Below are 24,317 nucleotides of genomic sequence, written 5' to 3' on the forward strand. Positions count from 1 at the left end.
TAAAATGTTAATTATATCAAGATGTGTCTAGTTTAAGGGAAATGACACAAAAATGTACACATGCAGTACGAACAGGAGCCCTGAAGGCACAGGAAGTCAATCTGTGATGTCATTCAGATGCACAGCCATGAGGTAGATGAAACGCTATCCTTCAAATTTTCTAATAAACTCCAGCCCCCAAAATCAACCCCAATAAGGCCTCACAGTTTCTAAGAACTATTAGTAAATCCTTCTTTCATGGAGCTGCACATTAGTATGACACCAGTTAATTTTGCAGGCCAAAATAAATTCAGTGACATTCCCCTTAATCCTTGTAGAGGCAGCATTTCTTGCCATAATAATGCTACAATCGTAAGCCTACAAAAATTTAAAAATAGTTTAATCCCAATAAGAAATAACGGGAATACCCTTAAACTCACAATGATTAAAATGTGGCACAAATGAAAATTCATCATAAAGGCACCAGACACGTGGACATCACACACAATCACACATCTTTGGGCTAAAGTTGAACCGGCTTCACATACCTGCATGTTCAGGGTATATTGGCCATGTTTTTATTTTCTTATTTTTTTCCCCTTAAATGTTTTGTCTTATAAACAGAAATGTGGTCAAGTCATTTCTCATTTTGGCTCTAAAATAGAAACAAATCACTTGTAAAATTATTCATGTCCAGACATATCCTTATACATGTAAAACTATCGTACAACATGAATGAAGAAGAACTCAAACAAAAAATGCTCAACAAGATAAATACTGTTCTAGCCAACTTACAGTATGTACATGATCACTACACAGATAATGGTTGCCCCCTCAACTTTCTACATCGGATTCCTTGGAACAGTATTCAAAAAGTGCGTCACTTCCGAACTTCAGCTATGGCTGAACTACGTCTCTATAATCCTCGCATTTTTTACCCAAAATAATCAAAAATGCTGCATGACTGGGAAACAGAAAACCACAGATTAACAGAACTAACTTAGTGAGACACGTTTTACAAAGATGTTTCATGGACTCTAAATGAAAGCCAGACCTGGAAATGATTTAGCATTTAGAGATGTTTTTTTCAGTGATGTGTTAGCAGTGCCCAAACAAGCACAAACGCTAAGAGAAAAAACAAAACCTTCACAAAATCTGTCACAAACATTCACAGTATATTCAGGTCAATGTACCAGTATAGTGTTGGTGTGGGTGAATTTTTTGTACTACTTTAATCACTTTAATCAAAGCCGAATACTCAATGTGAAGGAAAATTAGATCAAAGTGCTATTTCAGGTAGACTACAAAGCTTAACAATAAGGCACCAATCGCCTTATCAGCTGATCACACAAATCTGGGTCAATTATTCCAATTACATAGAAGATTAAGGACTCTTTCCCAGGAGAGCTTGATGAAATGTGTGGGTTCCCTACCATTGTAAAAAGCAATTCTTTCTAAACTTCCAAACATTACAAGTTTCCATCAATATACACTGAAGTTCCACTCATAAAATATCTACATACACACTCCCTTCCAATCACTCTCAGCTTAGTATATAAACCTTGAAATGACCATATTCCATAATCAGACATACAAATAAAACAAATACCAAAAAGGCATGAATGAAATATCACAAAATGCATTCCAGTTAACAGTTAAAAAAGCTGATGATAACAAAAAGCAATGCCAAATGACCAGAAGCTCACTATCTTAACTATCTCTCCAGCAAAACAGCACCGAAACTCAAAAGCACCATAAGACCGACTCACAACATTTACAAATCCCCCAAACCAATGGGGACTTCCTGGGTTTCAGTCACTGCTATGTGTGCTCATATGTTAAATCAACACACCGAGGCTATCTCTGTGCCTGTACCGCCACTAGGTAGTGCCACTGTTCAAAAAACTGACAACTCAGCCTGAAGGCTCAGGCTGGAGATGAAGAACCAATAGTGATTAAATACTGCCATCTATAGACGGGGGAGAAACACCGTGAAGAAAGCGTCTATACACACAGGCTGACTGCATCATCAGCCGTCACAATCATTCCTCACATGAATGCCAAAGACCAAATAATGAAAAAAAAAAACGACAAAATTATCACATCCAGATTTTAGCATTTTGTGTTTGTAATTATGAATTTTAAAGAAGAGTGGAGCAACCATTATCCCAAGATAAGTTCTATTTAGTGTCTGTGTAAGATGAAAAAAAAAACCCAAAGTGGGATTAACGGTCCAGTGTCTCTCAGTGCCATTTTTCTGACTAGAGGCATTTGAAAGAAAACGCCAAACACAGGCAGCTAATGTCTTTGTGTTCACTATTACAAGATAAGAGACAAATGATTCTTCTGTGCAGAGACGACAAATGTCAGAGATGAAGAAATATTCCTAGTCCAGGGTCCAGCTGTGCAAGAAGCTCCTTCGATGGGCGACTTCCTGTAACAGGGGTCCCCTGGATCTATTGAGCTCCTCATCCATCAATCAGCGACACATCAATGTGGGACAAATCAATCATGTGCCTGTGTGGTAATTATGATAAATTTTTGAAACCACTGTGAGCTGGCACAGTAACGCTTACAACACTGAAAACTTAGAACTTTTCTGAAAGTTTTACATCTATAAAAAGGTTTTTTACCTGTGGAAGCTCATTTGGAAACTTGCTGCATGCTCAGGACTGGAAAACTTGGCGATTGCCTTCCTCTGCTCAGGCATCATTGTGAACGTCTGCAGTAGACAGAGATGACAATCTGAATACAGCTACATACTCCTCTCCTCCACAAGAGGGAGTGGGGGTGGTAAAAGGAAACTGAATAATCAATTCACTTTTCATTGTAACATACCAAATCACTACAACAGAGGGCAGTATAGGACCAAAAACGTTTCATTGCTACTACTCCTAATGATTGCAAAAAACAATATTTTTCCAGCCTTCTCCTACCTTGAAATGGCATAAATACATATTTACTTTAACATAAAAGTTTTGTCTGAGTGGATGCCAAGACATCCTGTACAATCTGGATGCTATAAAAACATGTTTATATGAGCTACAGCCTGATGCACTTTGGGGCCTACCTCTATGGGGCCGATGGACCTGAGAAGATTCTTCAGCTGCACGTCAGTTGTAGATGAAGAGAGGCCCTCTATGGAGACAGTGCAGCATTCGCTCTCTGCACCTCTTTGGACCTGTCTGGTGGACACCGGACGACCGCGACCCATCTGACCAGCACCCCTACCTCTTCCGCGGCCCGACACGACAACCTACACCAATGACAGGCGTGTGAAAAAACTGTCCATACATGGGGAAAATATGAAGAGGAGTTGAAAACTGGCAATAATACACACTAAGCACTTCTTGAACAGGGATGCTGATGCATTCAGCTTCCTAGAGAGGTTGAAGACGCTACGTGTTTTGCAGCTCTGACTCGCCAGGCTTTCATATGATTGATTCATCATAAATAGAACATCAACATCAGAACAGGAGGCATGTGGCATGCTATATCTTCATATGTGCTTTTGAGAGAGAGGTATGTTTCTTCAGCTGCACAGAAAGAGGAGGAGGGGAGAGACCCCAGAAGGAGAGTAAAGGAGGTAGGGGGAAAATGTAAGAAGGGTGTGTGTTTTGTGTGCGAGCAGGGGAGCATAAAGGGAGGGGAGCCATGCAAGCGTTATGGTGGCTGCCTTACGCTGTCAGCGTCAGAGAGTATGGTAACTGTGACAGCAACCTGGTGGTGACAGCCATGCAGAGAGGCCAGGGGACCTTGTGTAGCCCCATGTGTTACACTGTTTTCAGCTTGTCAATACTCCCACATCTGGCATACTGTCCTGTCTTATTACAACTACTACCCGATGGGTACGTCTGCTGAATGCTATGATAGTGCCACTGGCACCGGCACAGGACTCTAGAAGACATTTCACTTTTCTTTAGAGCAAAACCTTGTTACACACACTGTTCGCAGTACTAATAAATACATTTTAGTATTCTCAGCTCATTTATGACATACCCTGTTTTGCTGCGGGTTGCCCATGCCCCCCCGGCTAGCCTGCAGTGTTCCGCCTGGTCCCTGTGGCTGCTGTCCTGTCATGGTAACCTTCCTTTGGATGCCCTGGTTCAGTGGAGACGCTGGCCAGGTGCCGTGTTGCTGCACTGGGCCGCTTGTGGCCTCAGGCCCCTTTCCACTCTGGATAAAAATGTAGGACAATACTGATTTAGTTTTTTTTTTTGCCTTTATCTGTGTTTGCAGGCATTACAAGCTCACATTCATAATAAGCATTTAGTCAAAGTTTTTAATGGACAGCTGTGAGACATACAAGGCCATTTCTACAAAACAAACTGAAAATCTGCCAGCATTTCTATCAGGCAGGCTATGGGGAATAAAGATCAACCCAACAAGGTGATGGTCTCATTATAAAATAAAGTCACAGCTCTACTCTGTTGACATGCAGGGAGGAATTGAAGGTCGTCTCTTCCCCGACTCTGCAGAAAGATGTGACAGATCAATACAAGGGAAGAAAAGAGGCGATATCTCTGACCTGTCCCCAGCTGAGAGTAAATGGATTAATCCCTCCTATAGAAATCACAGCTCCTGATTGCACCCATCAAATGCTAAGCTGCATTACACAGGAACGACAGCAGCTCGATGTGTATCCCATCCCCCTTGAACACCCCCCCCCCCTCCTCCACAGCTTTTGTGTCGTGTGCTGCTTTGTATTATCCCTGATGAAAATATAATTTGCCTCTTATCTATGTGCCTAAGCCATACAAATCCAAATCCTCAAAAGTGGCAACTTTCTTACACAGGTATTATGTTACACCCCCTTCAACCAAGAAAGATTAATTACAAGGGTCTTGGATTGGCATCTTTTGTTGCCTCGCACCTGAGAGATGGGTTGATGGAAAAAAGCAACTGAGGGATGACAGAGGGAGAGAGAGAGTGAGGGAAAAAATAAGAGGAGATAACATTGTCAAGCTCCCAGTGATGACAGCAGAACAATGTGGAAGAGAGAGCATCTAGAGAATCTTCTTTTCACTGTAGCTATAGGCCTTAGCTGGCTCTTTCTGCTTCCATCTCTCTTTCTCCACTTCACATCCCACTCCCCTTTTTCCTCCAAGATGCGGTACATCAGATAGCTGTGCGCAGGTTTCCATTAACGCACTGACACCCAGTTATCTTCATCTGCAGCCAGCCTGTGATTTTGGCTCTGCGGCTTGATCCTCTGGGATCCAGTGAAAAAGCAGCTTATTTCAAATACTATCACATCCTGCCAACATGTCCCATCAGTGACATGTTTGAATGTTTAACATGGATTCCTTTGTGGTTTTTCAGTAAAGATTAATCTGCAATTAGGGCCACTGCAGTAACTTATTAGGCAAGTATAAAATAGCCTGCAGTGGTAATTCTGGAATTTAGGGATGTTACCATCATTCCTATTTTACCCTCACCATGGCCTCCATCTTTAAAAGAATACTCTTCTGTCCTGAAAAGAGGATCTCAACCTTTAAGAGCAGTGATGAGATGTCCCCAACTCTTGAGATAAATGTCATACTGCTGTCTTTAATACCTCTAGCCCTTCTGTGTTCTAAAGGTAAAATGTACGTTAAGGCGTTGTGGCTTAAATACCAGTTCCCAAAGCTTAAGAGAGGAAACTCTTTAACAGATCAATTTTACCAAAATGACACAGACATCACTGTGTCATTCCCATAGGTTAGGTATCATCTAGATTACAAAATAGACAGTGAGGGCAATCAGTGGCATTTCCTTTAAAAACCATGTACTTTCCCTTGTGGATGAAAATCTGCTGAAAAGGATCAAATAAATGTCAGACCAAAACACAGAAGAATGTATCAGACAGAAATGAAATCATATGCTCACCGCTCCTGAAAGTTTGACAACTCTGACTTTTTGAGGGACCTGCTGGCCTTCAAAACTGGAATTCTTGGCCCGCTGCATCACAGTTCTTTTAGTTCCAGGTGTAGGTCCTTGAGCCACACCTGTGCCCAGTGTAGTAGTTACTGGTGTGTTCTTTTGGGGAGCTTGAATGGACTGGATTGGAGCGCCAACTCTGTTTATGTTCTGCAGAGTGTTGTTCCTCCGTTGCTGGTGCATCTGCTGCTGATTTTGTTGGGACTCCTTCCATTGCTGTGGTAGACTTGGCCCAGGAGCCTGTTGCGGCTGGTTGTTGCTTTTTACCATCTGCAGACGTGTCTTTACACTGGGACGCAGTGTAGGCGTCTGAGCGTCGCCGCTGGGATGGATGGAGTTACTTTGATTAGGATTCATTAATGTGTCATTTAAGGACTGCTGTGTTCTTTGAGGAAACTGTCTCTGTGGTTGTGGCTGTGTTTGTTGCTGCTGCTTTTGTTCAAGCTGCTGCGGTGGCGGCGGCAGTTGTACAGGGTGGGGAGTTTCACGATTTACTTGTGCAGGCTGAATCTGTGTAGGAGCAGGGCCTTGGCTTGGTGCATTTGTCGCAGAAGTAAGTCTTTCCAGCAGCTCCTTCTTTCTGAAGCCGGCCTGCATCTGCCGTCTCATCTCCTTTCTTTTCAGGATCTCTTCTCTGAGTCGCTTCTGCTCTTCGATCTTCATTCTATACTGCCTCGTCTCCTCATCTTCATCAGGGTCCTGTGACATAAAACGCAAGCTGAATATATGACTGCTGGTCTCTACCTACTGGAGTACCATTTTGCTTGGCCTAACACTGAAACGTGATAATAATAATAAAAAAAAACACAAGGGAAGAATTTAACTGTATCTAAATAGTGTATTTTGTATATCACATGAATCCATATTTGGCTGTTTTAGTGAGTTTTTTAGGTTTACAGAATGACTAAAGTGAAAAAATTTGTGCAACATTCAAACATCGTTTTTGTACACCAGGTTTCTGTGAAAACACAAAACATATCTTAAAATTCTGACCTGTGGTGCCATGCTTGGAACTTCCCTATGAACAACTGTCCTGCCCACTCCCTCAGGCTGTGATTCAGTCTTTGCAGCAACTTGGCGTCTTCCCCTGCCACCGTCAGACATCGGCTGTGTGTTCTGCCCAGGACGCATCCCCTGTGTTGTCTTGGCAACAGGCTTGATGTTGGCAGCGGGGGAGGCGGGGGTGGTGGCAGGGCGGGCACTGTTCATGTTTGTGTTGCCAGGTGCTACAGGGAGCTCCCGTAGATTGCTGTTGCGCTGCTGCATTTGCTTGGAGACAGGTGTGTTCTGAAGAAAGGGCAAAATGTAGATATTGTATTATGTGGTTGCATTCAATCAGACTATATTATACATTTAATTATAGTAGTATGTTTACTAAGGAAGGAGGAGGAAAATTACTGATGGACTAATGTAATAATTTGACAGCTTAACAGTTTGAATAGAAAATTGATCATACAATGTGTTAATCACTCACCATTCTCTGCCTGTTGGACATGTTGCGTTGATGGGGGTTCTGGGGGCGGGGAATCATGTGCCTTGGGCTACCATGGGCCTGCTGTTGATGGAAAGAATTCGGGCCATGGTCCATCATAGAGCGAGGCTCACCAAGATTTAGCTGTTGCTGGTGATGATGGGGTAACTCCTGCCTATGGTGCTGCAGCTGCATGGGCTGATGGGATGTCATTGGGTCATGATGTTGAAGCTGGGAGACAGGGGGGCCATGCATTAAGCCCTGAAATATTAAAAACAGATGCAAAATGTATTTAAATTACTATCAGTCCATTTTAAAGTTAATTCCCAACATTAGATCAGGCAAATTCAGCATAATTTAACTAGTGTCTCCCTGTATCCACATCTTGGTACTATGATGGCAAACACTAGAGGGAGCTCTTGTCTATGTCTCTTCCCAAACAGAATCTTTTTGCTCAAGACCTCAGAATATAAGTAGATAGATGAAATTACCATAGTCAGTAATCACATCAAAGGCACAATTAAACAAGAAGTAGCCAAACACAGACAGTACCATAGAACAGCAAAAAGACACAACACCACAAACATCTATGGTTAGAAAAATCACTTACTCTTAGTCGTACCTGCATCCCAAATGGTACTTGTGGAGGTGGAAAGAGATTCCCTTGTTGACCAAACGGCTGACGAGAGCCCATGAAAGGCCTGGGCTGGTTGGGGGGGCCACCTTGTTGATTCATGTTCACCATCCCCTGGTGGCTTTGGTGGGGAGGGAGGTTGGGTCTTGGTGGTTCCCTCTGAAACAGGCCTAGCGGCCCCTGGCCTGGCTGGTTGAAAGCTGGTCCTGGTGGGCCAAAGCCCATGTGGCCCTGACCGGGCATCTGCTGTTGGTGAAGGTTGTTACTGCTGTTCATCAGAGGGCCGGGACCCTGGTGATCAAACATGTGCTGCCCTGGAAACCGTGATGAATCTGTGCGATCTGTGCCCACACAAGGAAGACAGAATAACAACAACACAACAGAGATGTCAGTTTTTCTTCCTTGAGAGCCAATTTCAATATACCAGCAACTCCCTCTCCAGATGTATACTGTTATGGCATGGGGAAACAAAACAGACAACTCTATCAAGGTGAAGAGGTAAACAACCAATTAGGTCATAAATTCTGCATTAATACTGTGAATCATAAAAATGTATGTTTAATGCTGCTTCGAAGGTTCATTCAGATGTATATATACACATGCATTTAACATGAGTCCTGTTAATAGAGCAGCAGCAGAAAGCTAGAAGCATACCCTGTAGGTATAGCGCCAGAGGTGATGATGAATGGGGTTAACTATGCTAAGAGAGCTTTGTAACCCCAGTCAAGGCTGGGTGTGAAACTCACCTCCCATAAAGAGTGGCTCTCTGTCCTGGGGGCCTTGAGGTGGCTGGTTCCTAAAGGGTTCCATGTGATGAGGGGGCCGCTGGGGCTGACCAAAATTACCAGGCATGTGCTGCTGGAAGTCTCCAGGTCCCTGGAAAAAACACAAGACTCATGAATTATAGGCCATTTTGGGAACTCAATAATCACAAACAAATTAAACTAATGAAATATGGGAATTCGCAGGGTATTGCATCAGGCATAGAGTGCTTGTAATTGAAGAGCGAGGGTCATTAAAGAGACACAGAATCTTGAGTTGTAAACATCAATATGCATGCCAATATTAAAGAAACACTTCAACTTTAATTCGTGAGCAAACCTGCATTAATGCTGCTTGGGGCTTTGTTGATAAACCTCCTAAAAGCCTGACTCTAACAAGGAAGGGGTATTTCAGGAGGGGATAAGTGCCCTCATCTTTGTTTCAACCACTTCGTATGTTTGACAGCTTTCTACTCATTGCACGCACGGTACTCCAAATCCATCTTCCAAGGAAAACTAGATAACAACATTTTAATCCCTCCTTGGAATTCGAATACCCCCATAACTGTCTCCTTTATTCTTTTAAACATCTATCTCTGTTGAAAAATTAACCTGCTATTCAACATGTGGCACTTCCACAAATGGGCTGCTTACCTCCTTCAAGCCTATTGTAAATTACTTAAGATGCTATCAAGGCTTAATCCATCTTTATTCCACTGCGGTGTGGAGGTATTTAGAGAGGAGAGGTGTTAGAAACCTAGAAGGCCAGAGTCCCAAAAACTTGCTTAACATAAAGTTAATCAAAGGGGCTTACAAAGACAGGGAATCACAATGGGGGCACAATCATAACCTTCTAAAAGGTCAGGCAGGCAGGCAGGTTTGCACAATGAGGACTCTGGTGTCCATATAATACCTCTCAAATAACACAGCTCATCCTCTCACTTCTAATCCTTGATAAACAGTCTGTGGGCTGCTCAATATGTAAGTGATGCTAGGATAACTCTTGGCTCTGAGCGGATAAGCAGGACACATAATGGAAAAGGGTCATTATATTTAATAAGGAATGTAAATGTTCAAATAGATGTTTTGTTTCAGGTTGTTATGTTATTGTCACTCGAGACTGATGGTTTTGAGCATCTGTTTTTAACATTACCGTTTAGAGTTTACAGTTACGTAAAAAAGACTGCTACCAATGCACCAGAAACACTTTTGTTACACTACGCACACAGAAATGAAAAAAACATTCAAGAAGTCAAATGATTTGTCAATAAACTAGTGAATGTAAAAAATTAAATAAATTACACATATTGAAATAAATGTTTATATGACAATTGACTTCAGTCAGTTTTAAGGGATGTTAGAAAAAAGTTAATTTTATTGAGAACAAACCAAAATAATCACTGTTGCAGCTTTTTTGTGGCTCAAAATACATGCCTGAATGGAATAAATATTTCCAATAATGGCTTTAATTTGCGTTGAGATTAATATTTCAAAACCAGTCTCCAGCAGCAAAAATTTAACGCATTAATACTAGAGGCTATGACCCCCATTTGCCTAGCCTTTTAACAATTAAATTTGATGGGATGATAATGTATGATAATCATGAGTAATCAGGTGCCCACTGATAAATGGAATGTTGCCGGCTTGTATGTCACCTGCATTTCAAATTGTGTCCTTGGCAACGCCAGCCTAAATGTGATTGACAGCTGGGGAATCCAACACTATGCTGTTCATCAGCCCAGTTGTCCACATACCCTTTACACCCCACCTTCTTCTGTCTAATAAGAGCCAAAACCGCTCCTTGCTTCTGTGCTATCGATATCTGGCAAAAATCACAGACCTCAGGGAACAGAAATTGCCTGATACTGACACTAAAGGTTGGAAAAGAGATAAATAAATAAAAAAATGTTTTTTTTTTATATGAAATGAGTCCTGTGCAAAAGCCTGGCTCATTTGGCATCCGGGCTGTAAATCCACATGAATGTAATTTGATGCAGTTATTTTCCAATGGCTAATTTGCATAAATCCATATAAAATGCACATTCTAGGAAGATGTCAGTCAGTACCAGCGCCACCTGATGCCTGGGCATCATCAACTGGAAGGGTGGAGTAACTTAAGGCTGCCTTTCTAGTGAGTCCTTCTCCTACAGTAATTACTTTAAAGGCATTTGTGTCATCTGTTGGATGGGTTCTTTGTGAGTGAAATAAAGGACCTTTTCTTGCAGGAAATCACAGACTTAAGGTCCCTTTCTCTGACGTGAAATTACCCTTCAGAATATACAGTGCAGAAAAGCAAGCGTCTTACCCCAGCGCCATCTATCCACCACCACGTTTCACTAATTTAGATACCGTTCAGAAAAGGTCTCTGTGCCTTTGGGACACAAACTTGTGGAAAGTGAATTTTAACTGGCAGAATATCCTGGTCTCACAATTCCATTATGTGCCAAGCTGGCTAGTCTGAGCCCCAGTCCATCCATGAAGAACGGCTAAGCAAGTCCCGCCACTGCAGCCCCAACCTCCAAAAGTATACTGCCTAAAGCCCCTATCACGAATTTCCAGTTGCGCAGCCAGACTCCTATCAGTGTTTACAGATTTGCTTTAACAGTATTTGGTCAGGGCAGACAGTCTAATTGAAGTAATGATATTGCCCTCACAAAAAGGGACACTAACTGTGTGAACAGGGAGGGAAAGTGAGGCAAGAGGGAGGCAGAGGAGCAGCTGCTACTCACAGGGAACCTCTGAGGACCCACAGCAGGTCTGGGCTGGCTCTGAGCAGGAGGCATCAAGGGCACTGCAATGAGAGAGAAAGAGAGAGAGGTAGAAACAGAGAAGGAGGGTGTAGGGGGAGAAAAATGAAAATGAGAGGCAGTAGGCAGAAAGAGGGTGGTGATTGTAGAAAAGAAAGAAGAGCATTAGACTTCACTATGCTAAAGGTCTCTTAGTCCGACATACATGTTGAATTTTAGCTCTTCACATCTTTACACAGCTAGGTACAAAGAAGAGAGCTCAAAGAAAAATTAAATATATGAAAATCGGCTAGAATTCCACATACAAAAATTTGGCAGAAGGTACTTCAATAAATTGAATTTTTGTTTTGCTAGCATTCTGGCAATCGCCGTTCTTCTCCAAGCTACACATGCCAACATGCCTTCTAACAAAACTTCAGTCTTGGCCTAGACCAATAACTCATCTCTGGTAATGAAATAAAAAAATAGATGAAATCCCATTACTCACAGAGATAACTTTGGAACTACACAACAAAATGACACCAATCAAGATTTCTGGTAAGTAACATCACATCTTGCACAGGAGAAAAAGCCTAATTTTGTTTCAATGCACAGCACATACCTAATTACTTAAACATACCCATGTCTTTAAATATGTTCAAAAAGCATACATTTAAAGCAATTTTAAATCTAGCAAATCTACTTCCCCTCTGCACATTCTACGATGTGACCAATGCAACAACTATGAAAAAAAACACTGCTTATGAAGGATGCACTTGAGTATTATCGTTGAATCAATAAAATAGGTGTGATCCTGTTCAAAATAGACCAATATTTAGTCTATGTTCATCTTTCACACTCAAACACTAAAACCTGTTTTGTCAATTCAAAAGGTCTATTTTTATCCAGCATTTCGCCTTAAAAACACTTTAAATTAGAAGCAATTATTTTAAACATCTTGGTCTATATTATGTCAACATACCTTGTACAGAGGACGATGTACTTCCTCTAAAGTGGGGATTAATGTGGATGTTTTTGGGCTGCGGAGGCTGCTGCGGGTGATGCGGAGGGAAGTTGGGTGGTGGGGAACTCATCATTCGTGGTGGGGGCTCCATCTGGGGTCGCAGTGGTGGGGAGCGATGAGCCATGTGCGGGGGGATGAGGGGCTGAAGAGGCTGGGCAAGCGGCAGGCGCCCATGGTCTTGGAAGGGAGGAGGTCCTCTTGGACGTGAAGGGTGGTGTTGCTGGGAGTGCAGTTGTTGTTGATGAGGCTGATGTGGGGGAGGCATTCGGGAGCATTGCTGTTAATTGGGGGGAAAAAGGCAAACAGAGAGGAGGGAAAATCAAAACAACTTGTCAAAACACATTTCTTTGTGCAGATTCTGATTTCGCCACAAGCCATATGAAGACAGACTAACAAGCCAATCGGCAAGACGGTATACTAAAATAATTATCTTCTCATTTAAAAATTCTATAGGTCACATGAAGGCAATGTAAGAGGGATAGAACAATTAAGAACAAACAAATCCAACAAGAGTGCTACATGCTAGCACTGGACCACTTCGGATAGGGCTATGAGATGCTTGTATTAGCTGACTCCATGTCCAATTGATTTTTATTTTTACACTTTTAATTCTGCTAATCTATGACACAGCCAATCATAATTTGAATTGCTGATTAAATACAGAGCTGTGATAAAATAAAGCGCGTATCCATGGCATGTAACTGCCAGTCGCCACAATGTGTGTGTGTTTTCTTTCAGTAACATATTAATATTATAGCAGGCCTGTATAACTAGCAAAACAACACCCTGCAGCAACATCTGCTGCCATGAACAGGTATTTCTGTCTTTGTCCCTGAGATTTCTCTCATGGCATATGCTATCCATACAGATCAACATTCTTCCACATTTCTTAATTAGCAGGGTGGCAACACAAAACGTGTGTGCCACTATAAATACAGACATTTTGCCACTATCAATAAATAGCCAATCACTGGTTGGAAAATTTTGACATACCACCTAACCCTGATTGGCACAGACTGATAAATGTCAGACCAATAAATATTTGTCATAATTGGTCAAGCTATATACCAAACAAATAAACATGCCACTGACCAAATTAGCCAGATAGTTAAACTTGACAACTACAGTATGCTGCTAAAAGCACTTCTTAATAGCAGTCACAGGAAAGTTTTTGGTGTTGGCATGTCATCTGTGTGCCATTTAATTTTAATCTCCAGTGTCAAGTTTTGCTTTGAATTTCACAGCCTATTAAAACTAATTAAAAAAAGCTAAATTAAAAACAGTGCTGGAGCTGAGAAACTTGAGAACACCCACTTAAAACATCTCATGATTCTCGAGCTGTAAACAGCAATATTTTGTTAGTAAGGACTACAAGATCTTGATTTGATATTATCTAGTTGAGATAACATCATAGCAACATATAAGAGTTGAAAATGGTTATGATTGAGAGTTTAAATCGAGGCAACTGGACTCAAGGATTGTTTTTTGAATATTTTTTGCCACTCCCCCGAAATCTTCAAAAAACCATCCTTGAGTCCAGTTGCCTTGATTTAAACTCTTGGAAATGACTATGACCTGGATGAATGAGAGCATCCACACATAAAATGGTTATGAGTGGTGATGGTAATGGATAATCCTGGCTTTATCTAAAGAATAACCTTAATGTTATTGTAAGTGCTTTTAGTTTAGTATATACTGATGCAGCACATATTTCAACTGATTCATACTGATGTCAGTATATTAATAATAAAAGCTCCCAAGAAACTAAATCCTGGGGAGACAACAAATGTAATTTAGTACAATTCGCTTTAAATAGTGTACCGTTATATTATTGTAATACATATATCAACACTGATACTGGGTAACGGAGTGTTTTGATTTTTTTTAGGTGCAAGAACACCCATTGGTGTGGTGGGTTTGGTGGAGTTAACAGCAAACAAAACTAGTGTCAAGTACCAATGGACCCCATGTTCTAACTGTGATGAAGACAAGACGGTAAAAAAAAAAATGGAGCCATTTCAACGAAATAGGTTCTGTGATGTAGCACTCTTGGCAGCCAAACAGTATAATGGATGTTCATGCAGATAGCTACGCAATAAGTTACCTGCATGCCCATGTTTCCCATCAGTGAGAATCTCTGGTCATTCATTCCTCCTCTGTTTCCTCCTCTAAAGTCTACCATTCCGAACCCAGGGAAACCTCCTCTTCCTCTGCCTCCTCGCCCGCCTCCTCCTCCTCCTCCTCGGCCTCGGCCTCCATAGCGGTTTTGTCTCTTATGGCGTTCTTGTTCCTCAAGTTTCATCAAATCTTGCTTAGCCTTCTCTGATAATTCTGATATGTAGAACAGGAAAAAAGCATTTACATTAAAACGTAAGATTAAAAAAACCAGGCACCTCAGTTTTAGAAAATATTCAAACAGTTCATTTGGTCAATGATGCGGAGATGTATATCAGTCTAAGCAAGAAACATTTTACCTAGTGTTTCAGGAATGTTCCTTCTTTTATTGCCTACATCTGCTAGACGCACAACAGCTCCCTCCTTTCTCTCAGATTTGAACCTTATGCGGCCAGACTCTTCATTTTCTTCATCATCTTCATCCGATTCTTCCTTTGGGTCTTCTTCAGGGACCGTTTCACTTTCACCCTATAGACATTTTTTCATGTTAAAAATGGATTTTTACTTGTAGTCCGCACCCTGTACGACTAGATGGCAAGTCAATTTCTACCTCCATCATGGGATTTAATACATAGAAGACACATAGAATACATAGAAAATACATAGAAAACACAGAAGGAAAAAAAACACCCTTCCACTATCTTATATTGAACTAAAATGTTTGAAAGAGACTATTAAAAATAATGAAATAATAAAAAAGTACATTAACTGCACTGCCTGCCACTCTTGTGTTACTACAGCAGATTATGAAAGAGATACATTTCAATCATTCAATCTAAATGGTGGGGGGTCTTTACATACCTCCTCTGCGTCATACACTTGGGGTTCATCAGTGGTGCTTTCTTCCTGCTGCTCTTCGCCCTCCATCTCCTCTGGGTCCTCCTCCCGTTGGACTGCAGCACCATAGGAGGTTTGGTATTCTTCCTCCTTTACGGATGATGTGGATAATACATATTGATTTTGAACAGTGACAGTCAATTGCATTTTAGCCACTGCAAGAAAATATTCCATGCATCTGGTGAAAACACCTATTTACATGACTATTACCAAAGTCTTTATACAAACGTCTACAAAATAATTTAATACAATAAATACAAGTAAACATATTGATGACACACTTTGCAATTTAAACAAATAAAATATAATTGTACTGAGCAAATCCCCCCCAAAAAACCAGAGCATACACAATAAAATGTTGTGGTGAGGATTTTTGGGGAGGCACCAGGCTCACCACCCCACCCCTTCGGAACCCAAATTACCATAACAGTGGGAGCAAGGCTTCATTACTATTCCTGACAGCATTTGAAATTCAATGAGATGTAAATGTTTGACATGATATACAGAAATGCGGGCACAGATAAAAACACTCCTCCCCGCTTCAGTGATGGTGAAAATATCATTGACTGAATCCTCACAAATCACTCTGTTATTGGCTGCACTGTAAGTTCATGGCTCTGTGCTGAAAATATGGCAGCGATGCAGACATTCTAGGAGATGACAAATCATTTTTTTTTTGTTCTAGATCTCAACTCACCTTCAATGATTCAATGCAAGTATAAAATCCAAAATACACATATCAGTCACTAAGGAAAATCAACAAATAAAGTTCCCTACATAGCTAGAATAAGAGACACAAATAATTCAAGCATCCAAGTTGTACAAACCCCACTAACAAATACTAATGGCCAAATAAGGTCAGACTGTAGGTCACACAATGGTGTTTAGTGATGTGCTCCATTAAACTGCCAAAAGCAGCAAGTATAAATGCAGAAAAGAAAATAATACACTCTTAGCAAACCAGACGGATGGACAAGCTGCCCCAAGGGAACACAACAGCTTAATCCTTTAAACTGTTCCACATAATGCTCAGTGAATACCATGGTGAGCAAAATGTCAAGGCCAGGCAGTTCAGTGACCTTGTAAACGGTTATTCCACATAACATCCACACCTGCAGACATCTCCCAAAATCCAAAATAGGCAGCCACTTGTACTAAGAAGGTCAACATCTTATCTTTGTTTGGAGAAAGGAGGTAGGCTAATATATCTCTGTCAGGTGCCAAACACAATCACACCATGGTAAATGGACCATAACAGACATTTGCACATGGATCTGGTCTTATCTTTGATCCTCTTAGCGCAGGCTAAGAGGAAAGGGAAACGAATAAAAGGGAAACTCACATCAATCATTAGAAAACTGTATGGAGTGTCCTCAGGAAGGTCAATAATCTTTTCACCTGCATGAGACTTTATCAGATCTGGTCTAAAGACAGAGATAAAAGCCCCCCACATTAACCTCTGCCGATTGGCAGCACATCTCCCCAACACAAAGCAGCTTCTTACTCTCCCAAAGATACAGGACCCAAGGTCACAATGGTGCAGGGATTTAGAGGCGACAGCACAGCATTACCTCACACCAAACAAGCTGTCAACAAAACTTTGTCAGCAAGATGGAGAAATTAACTGGCAGGAAGTGATAATGAATCTAATCCTCCCCTGCCCAAAAACGCCAGCCTACATCTCCTTCCCCTGAATAGATTTTCAATCCCGACTGTCCCCTTACTGAGACAAGAAAACTGACACTATCTCTTGGACACAATGGCGCTGAACAGAAAGGGGAGTGGGACAATGTGTGTGTGTGCATGTGTGTTTGTTTGTGTGTACATGAGCCTTTAACATGTGAGTAACAAATGTGAGAACTCACTTGAAATTCACCATCAATAGGCTCATTGATTTGGATGTCAAGCACTTCATCCTGGTAGCCATCGTCACCCTCAACTAGCTCTCCGGTGTAATCCATTTGGTCATCAGGTATCTCTGTGTTGTCTTCCTCTATGTATGCCTCTTCCCCCTCTTGCTGGTAACCTTCCTCCTCTACATTCCCTTCTTCACAGCCCTCTGCACCCAGGTTCACAACGTCATCTGTGTAGTCTGCTTCCTGCAAGTCGTCCTGCTGGTCATAGGATGTGCCCAAGCTGTATGTGGCATTGAGGCTGACATCCTGACCACTGATGACAAAAACAGTCCGGAAAAACAGAAATAGGCATAATGGAAATGTGAGCACAGGTTTGTGTTAATTTAGAACATCAAAACAGTTCTGATGTAAAATGCAAACCTCATTTCTAATTCTTCATCACTCTGAAGAAGGTCATCATTCAGCTCCTCTGACCCTTCTGAGGGATTCTGAAACAAAAATTATTTGCATTTTAAAATTGTGCTTTTCTTTCTTGGTTGTGTATGTGTGATTAAGGTGTGGGGGCAGGAGACCACCTCCAACCCCAAAGGATGCTCTATTCCCATGTGGTGAAGGCAATCTGGGCAGGTCAACACAGTGCTTTTTTGTCCACTGTACTTCCTCGTGATTCACATCAACAATTCCCCCTGCCGAGACGCCACCTGCTCCAAGTCAACTGCTCAAGTCTTTTTTTTGTTTTAAATGTTCTACCAACGCTATCACCTAATGTGCGGTATGTTATATTTCCTGTTATATAGGCAGAGGAAGATTTTGATGCCAAAGTAAAATCATAGACATCAAGTGAAATCCCAATAGATTTTGCTCATCTTACCTTTTTACCTGACAGCCAATCCTCCTCCAACAAATCTTCTTCCAAATCACTTGTAACAGAGAAAAGAAACATATGGTGAATAGTGTAACATTATTGTGAACTGTGTTATATACGGTTTTTTTCAGCAGACGTTAGGGCTGGGCAATTAACCAAAATTATACCAACGTAATTTTACTCGTGAGGATTAATTCGGTTATTACTTTTCTGTGCTGTCCCCTTACTGTAAAAAATAAAATAAAAGTGCTTTGTAGACCTTGTTACATATCCAGAGAACAGAGATATCTGTTCGTGTTCCAGAGGTGGCAAGAACAAAAACAAACTTTTCACACTTCACGAGAAATGTGTGTGTAGTCTCCCACTGCAGCGTGCAGTGCATATCATGCACGCACACACGCATACAGGTTCTGAAGATGTTTCGCTGCTGAACGTTGGCAGAAGCAGCATATTTGGGAAAACAAGCAAAACCGAGAAATCCCAAATAGTAGCAATATCTTGCTCCTCCTTTGCTAAACATGTTCACCTAAACTGCCGCTTCTGCCTTTCAGCAGCATAACGGCAAAACCTTGTGTGTGTCTGTGTGTGAGCGCTGCATGCTGCAGTGAATTATGAAACATCCGGGCCAAAACAAATTTTGTTTTTTGTTCTTGTTACCTTGGGACCACCAATACATTTCTCTGTTCTAGTGGAGTATGTAACAAGTGTAAGTCACATGACTGGGTCTCTTATCTAGTCTGCGTTAACTTAAGCTGGATCCATACTCCGCGAGACAAAGACATTTTTCCCCCCTGCAGACGTTACGCCCACAAAATGACGTCATTTTTTGTCTCTGACCGCCCGCTGATCCGCACTCCTGTGCACAGGGTCCGGGCCGGACACAGCAGCGAATATAAATGCGGAGTTCATTTTAAGGACCAATTCCACCGTTTTCTTTTCGTTTTCAAACATGGTTTCCTACACACCTCGAATCTAACAGGGAGGCTGTCATTGGTTAGTCATGTTCATATTAAGCACACAGAGTTGGCTGAGGAAAAAAAACTGCACGAACATAGAACTGCAATTAATAGAAGGTGCCCTATGAATGACAACACGTTCTAATCCTTCACTATCTTTTATCATCATATGGCACAACCCTAACTTGGAATATGCATTGTTGGAAGTGATGCTGCCACCGTTTTGCTGCCTTTTAATTGTTATTTTGCTGCATACAGTTTAAGGTTGCCACTTAAAACCTACACGCATAAATATTGCTGTCAACAAGTAAAAGTATGCATGATTTTTATAAATATTTCATCCTAAATACTAGACTCTGCAATAATAAACCATAAATTAAATACAGTACAGGAGTGTTCTTGTAAAGCAATGTAAGCATAAGATGATTTACCTCTCCAGATCATCATCTTCCCCTCTCCTCCTGCGTGACCGCTCAGCACCAGGTTTGTCATATTCATCAAAGTCATAATCTGGAACACAAGTTTTTTTCACTCATTATAGCAAACAGTAAGAGCCATATCATGGTGTCTTTTTGGCCTTCACAGTTTAAAACTATACACAGACTATTATGTCAAAAAATCTTGTACTGCCAGTATACAAATGGTAAGCATATCAGACAGTGACGTATAGACGTATAGGAGGAGAAGTATATTCTATTCTATTCTATAGTTGCATTGTACTTGTTCATAATATTGCCTTAGTTGCCTGATAGTTATCAGGTTCTAATTGTTACACCTAATCCTTATCTCAGCGTCTGTATAGTAAGTGAACATGTATTCCCAACTGCGCCATTGATAACATCTGTCACAGTGGCTTGACTCAAAGTAGAACAGAACTACTGTAGTAAAAACAAAACAGGTAAGGCAAAGAGCCACCCCTGACTCCCTTAATTGTCATAAAGGTAAATGTGAAATGATTAGAGATAACAACAATAACTATTTATTGTTATGTAATTTATATAAGATTTCTGGAACAAACAACAGGAGAACAGAGATGTCAGGTGTACAAGGCCTGAAATTTCTAATAGGTAATCTGCGGACATCTGACAGTGACATATGAATGTGCCGAAAATGAGCTTACCTATATGCAATACAACCAGCAAAGCTTTCTAACAAGAACTTTCAAAAGTGCTACCACTGGTTTTTCAGATACACACACACACACACATACAAACATGGCCTGCAGACAGAAGACTCAAAGATAAAATTAAAACCACTGGAATTTAATGAATTCTGGTAATGTTTTTATATAATGAAGTCTGAAATTTCCACATCACAGGAAATACATGAATTTGATCACAATTAAGCCATCACCAATCTGTTGTTTAACATATCAGATTCACATACTGACCACACACATGACCCTTCTCACCCTGGACACGGACTCTTTGAGCCACTCCCCTCAGGCAGGAGGTTACGGTCCATTCGGACCAGAACCTCACGCCACAAGAACAGCTTCTTCCCCTCTGCTGTTGGACTGTTAAACTGTAATTAATGCACTGCTCTGCACTGTCTTCAGAAGGTCACTTTAGTATAGTCACTGCACAATGACGAATATTTGCACTGTTTACTCCATCTTGCACTACTTGCACACGAGTACCACCTCACCGATCCATGTGGTACCTGTCACATTATTACATTATTACACTGTTCCATTCGATCATATAAGGGTCTATGTTTACCATTTCATCTGCACAGTATTTTATGTTCTGTTCATTGTATGTCTGTTACGCCATGTCTGTCATGTAAATTTAGCCTTACTTTAGTTTAGTTTATTTACTTAATTTTATTTTAGTTTTTATCTTATTGCATGTTAATTATTATATGTTCTTTGTATGCACCAATCACTAAGGCAAATTCCTAGTAATGTGAACCCCCTTCACTTACATGGCAATAAACATGATTCTGATTCTGATTCTGATAAACAAATGGCAGATATGATCTGGCTAGCTAAGTTTCTGCATCTGTGCGATGCAGATGAACAACTGATTAATTTAAATAAAAGTACGTTGGCTGGTCAATCTAGGCCTCATAACTCTCTTCTGTGATGACTGTGTATACCGGTGGGTCAGGTGCATTAACTTTATCACTTCTACTTAATCCCAACACACCGTTAGAAAATTTGTGTTTCGTGCAAACAGCGATGCACAAAACACACAAACTGCGTCACTGTGCTTTAATACAAACTTCTAGTTGCGAGTTCAGCCAAATATAGGGATAACACCAGAAAATAAAAAAAAAACAGTGTATGAGTAAATTAAATAAGCTGAAGTGTCCAAAAAAAACACCGCCAATAACTCGAATACCGATAATAGCCTAAAGCATTATGCTATCAGTTAGCATGTTACCAGCGCTGTTAATGGTAACACTATACGAACACTAAAGCCTTACATTGTGAAGGTGTTTTACAATTCAAAACGCCATATTAACATCTATAAACCCTTTACCATGACGTAGTATGGCGGATTGGACGCCTGTTGTACTACGGGTTATAGTTAACTATTCAAAATGACTCGTGTTTTGAATCAGTCAATCGTCAGTTTCCTAGCTAACAAAAATGCTAATAAAGCTAGCCCTCGTCTATTCCTAGAACCCATTGGCTTACATGCTAATAATAACGCAATCTGACATCCAATAAACTTTAAAAAAAAAGTTAAATATTTAAATGACTTCGCTTTGCTGTATCGTTTCAATTTTCACAGCAAATAATTGTCCGTGACTTTTGTGGCGAGGCTAATTTGGCTAACCATTGCTGTGGTTCAGCATGCGGCCTAGCGTCACTGCTGTTAGCAGCAGCTAGCCACGTTAGCTTGACTTAGCTCCACAGCTACCTCAGCTTTGTTGGCAAAATCCCTAAATGTTACTCACCCTGAGCGTTAGATGACATGGTGCAAGGTTCGTCCAGCTTAGAGTCTGACACTGCACGGTGCATTTAATCGTCAGGTCGCCACCATTACCTTACTACTATGCAGCGACGATGCGATCAAAGCACAAACATGTCAGAGGTGTTTGCAGCAATGATGCATTGTGGGTGGAGAAAGCAGATCCCTGACGATCACTCTCTGACTGACATGGCTACGTAAACACATACTAGGCGACATGTGTTAGAAGAGGTTTATGAGGGAAATTAAAAAAAAAAACTAGAAAAGCATTTCCTGAAGAAAAATGCAAGTTTGATTGCTGCAGCTGAAGCATTGTTTGAATGCTGATGTGAAGGATTGCATTGAATTGCTGGAGAATCTGCAATCTGAATTTAATTTGCTGAAACCAAATGAATTTGAAAATATGAAGCTTTTGAAAAGTAGAAAATCTTTGAATATTGGGAAGATATGAGAAAGAAACAGCTAAAGACAAAAACAGTATGAAGTCATGACCTTAAAGAAGCCTGTAAATATACCATATGAAAGGTCTGAGGCTGGAATAATACCACGAGCGTATAAGAAGCACAGGCTGTGTGATTTTAATGTGGAAAAGTAGTATACAGCTGAAAGGTGATCAATATGACAGATATATTGCTTAAAGTCTGATAAAGACTACAAATATTGCTGCTTTGTATGCCTCCGTGTGTCAGCCTGTCACCATGGTAACAGCCCTGCCTGTCTAAGTTGGAGACACAGGTACTGTTAAACTCCTTTTAGTCCCGTCAGGGCAGATCCTATGTATTTTAATGGGGGTAGCACCCTCCGAACAACTTCTGGTTTTGTCCAAACCGAAGCCTTCTCTGTTTTAAATTATGTCTTAATGGAAGAATGACCTGCACTCTCCCCAAACACCTGGCTATACAGGCAAAACGGTTTGGTGTTCAGTTTTAAGAGTCACACCGCCAGAAAGCTTCGAACCGATATAAAAATTATCCCAGTTAGATGGAAGGTGCAGGCCTGAGTGCAGGTTAGAGAGATTTTATTTAGGCATCTCCTCAGCCTCTCTCCACTCTGAGTGATGACATCATCCACTCTGGCTCCCAACATTCCGCACAATACACACTAATGTGTACTAACTCAGAGGAGACCCTTAAAAACCACTCCACTTCTGGGTGTTTTAATCTTCTCCATTAAACAATACATGTGGGATGAGGGACCAAAGCATCTTCATTGGACCTCTGGGATCATCAAGCTGGGATCATAATCATGATGCTGAATTTGAAAAACAAAACTCTAATTAAAAATCTGACGTATTTTATGTAAGCTCAGAAGTATTTAGAATTTTGAGAATTTAGAAACGTTCTCTTTCTTTTTAGTTTTATGTAGCAGTGATCATTTTAACAGCTTTGTACAAAAGTTAAGGAGGCGTAGCTTTTTTAGAACTTAGTTAGTGTCAGAAGCCAAATGGCTGTTCCAGGCTTTAAAATGCTTTGTATACAAAGGCAAACCCAAAGTGACCATGCTATCAGAAGATCAGTACATCAGGCTTATCACTGATGGATAGAAAGCTGTTTCATCACATAATTCACTAAAAAAAAATACTGTCAAAAGAATACTGTACATCACTGCTCTGTAGAGGGTGAACAGTGGTTACTGAACTACTTCTCAGGAGGTGAAATAAGGCCAAACTTTCAGAGAGGACTAAGATACACCAGCATTTCACAGCAGATGACGAAAGAAAGTTCTGTTTAGCCATAAGTTTGAAATTTTCTTTTGGAGGAAGTGTGAAATGCGGTGGGAATATTTAAGTCTCTGGGTGATTTACCTGCTCTTGAACACCTGCACTACATTGTGACCAAAAGAAGCAGCACACAATCAGAAAAAAAACATGGAATATGGTATGTTTTGGCTGGAATTGAAAATCTGGCTTGATCTTTATTCAAGTCATACTTTGATTTTTATTTTTACCTTAACATCAGCACCTGTTTATTTTATTTCTTTTTTAGTTTGGGAATCAAAGTTGTCTTTGAGTCCACTGTTAGACCACAGCAGAATTCTAACCCCCAAATTCCTCCTGGGCTGACAAACGTCAACAAAGACCCCGAGAGACACCAAAGAGAGGTGAGCAGTGAACTGAAGCCTTATTGTATTGGCTCATTATGGGGTCCCGCAGTGAGGAAGAAGCTATTTTGTAGCACCACAAGGTCAATATCT

At 40.9% G+C, this 24,317-nt stretch overlaps 1 protein-coding gene across 2 annotated transcripts; it reads right to left on the bottom strand.

Moving 5' to 3' along the window:
• Positions 1-362: 362 nt before the first annotated feature.
• Positions 363-22,256, bottom strand: rbm33a (RNA binding motif protein 33a). Of its 2 annotated transcripts, none has more exons than XM_028432551.1 (19): positions 22,111-22,256; positions 19,635-19,713; positions 18,254-18,302; positions 17,803-17,870; positions 17,392-17,695; positions 15,491-15,616; positions 14,989-15,157; positions 14,619-14,845; positions 12,473-12,791; positions 11,494-11,555; positions 8,750-8,879; positions 7,992-8,344; positions 7,373-7,630; positions 6,892-7,185; positions 5,848-6,597; positions 3,979-4,155; positions 3,050-3,235; positions 2,613-2,701; positions 363-2,496 (listed from the first exon to the last, which is right to left on the bottom strand). In XM_028432551.1, the coding sequence occupies exons 1-19, from the start codon at positions 22,172-22,174 to the stop codon at positions 2,448-2,450; spliced, it is 3,753 nt and encodes a 1,250-aa protein (XP_028288352.1). In that variant the 5' UTR covers positions 22,175-22,256; the 3' UTR covers positions 363-2,447. The 2 variants fall into 2 exon arrangements, with proteins under 2 accessions (XP_028288352.1, XP_028288351.1); XM_028432550.1 differs by having other exon boundaries at positions 7,980-8,344.
• Between the last annotated feature and the right edge of the window lie 2,061 nt (positions 22,257-24,317).

The sequence above is a fragment of the Parambassis ranga genome, chromosome 20 (assembly GCF_900634625.1).
Source record: "Parambassis ranga chromosome 20, fParRan2.1, whole genome shotgun sequence".
In the NCBI taxonomy this organism is placed as follows: Eukaryota; Metazoa; Chordata; class Actinopteri; family Ambassidae; genus Parambassis; species Parambassis ranga.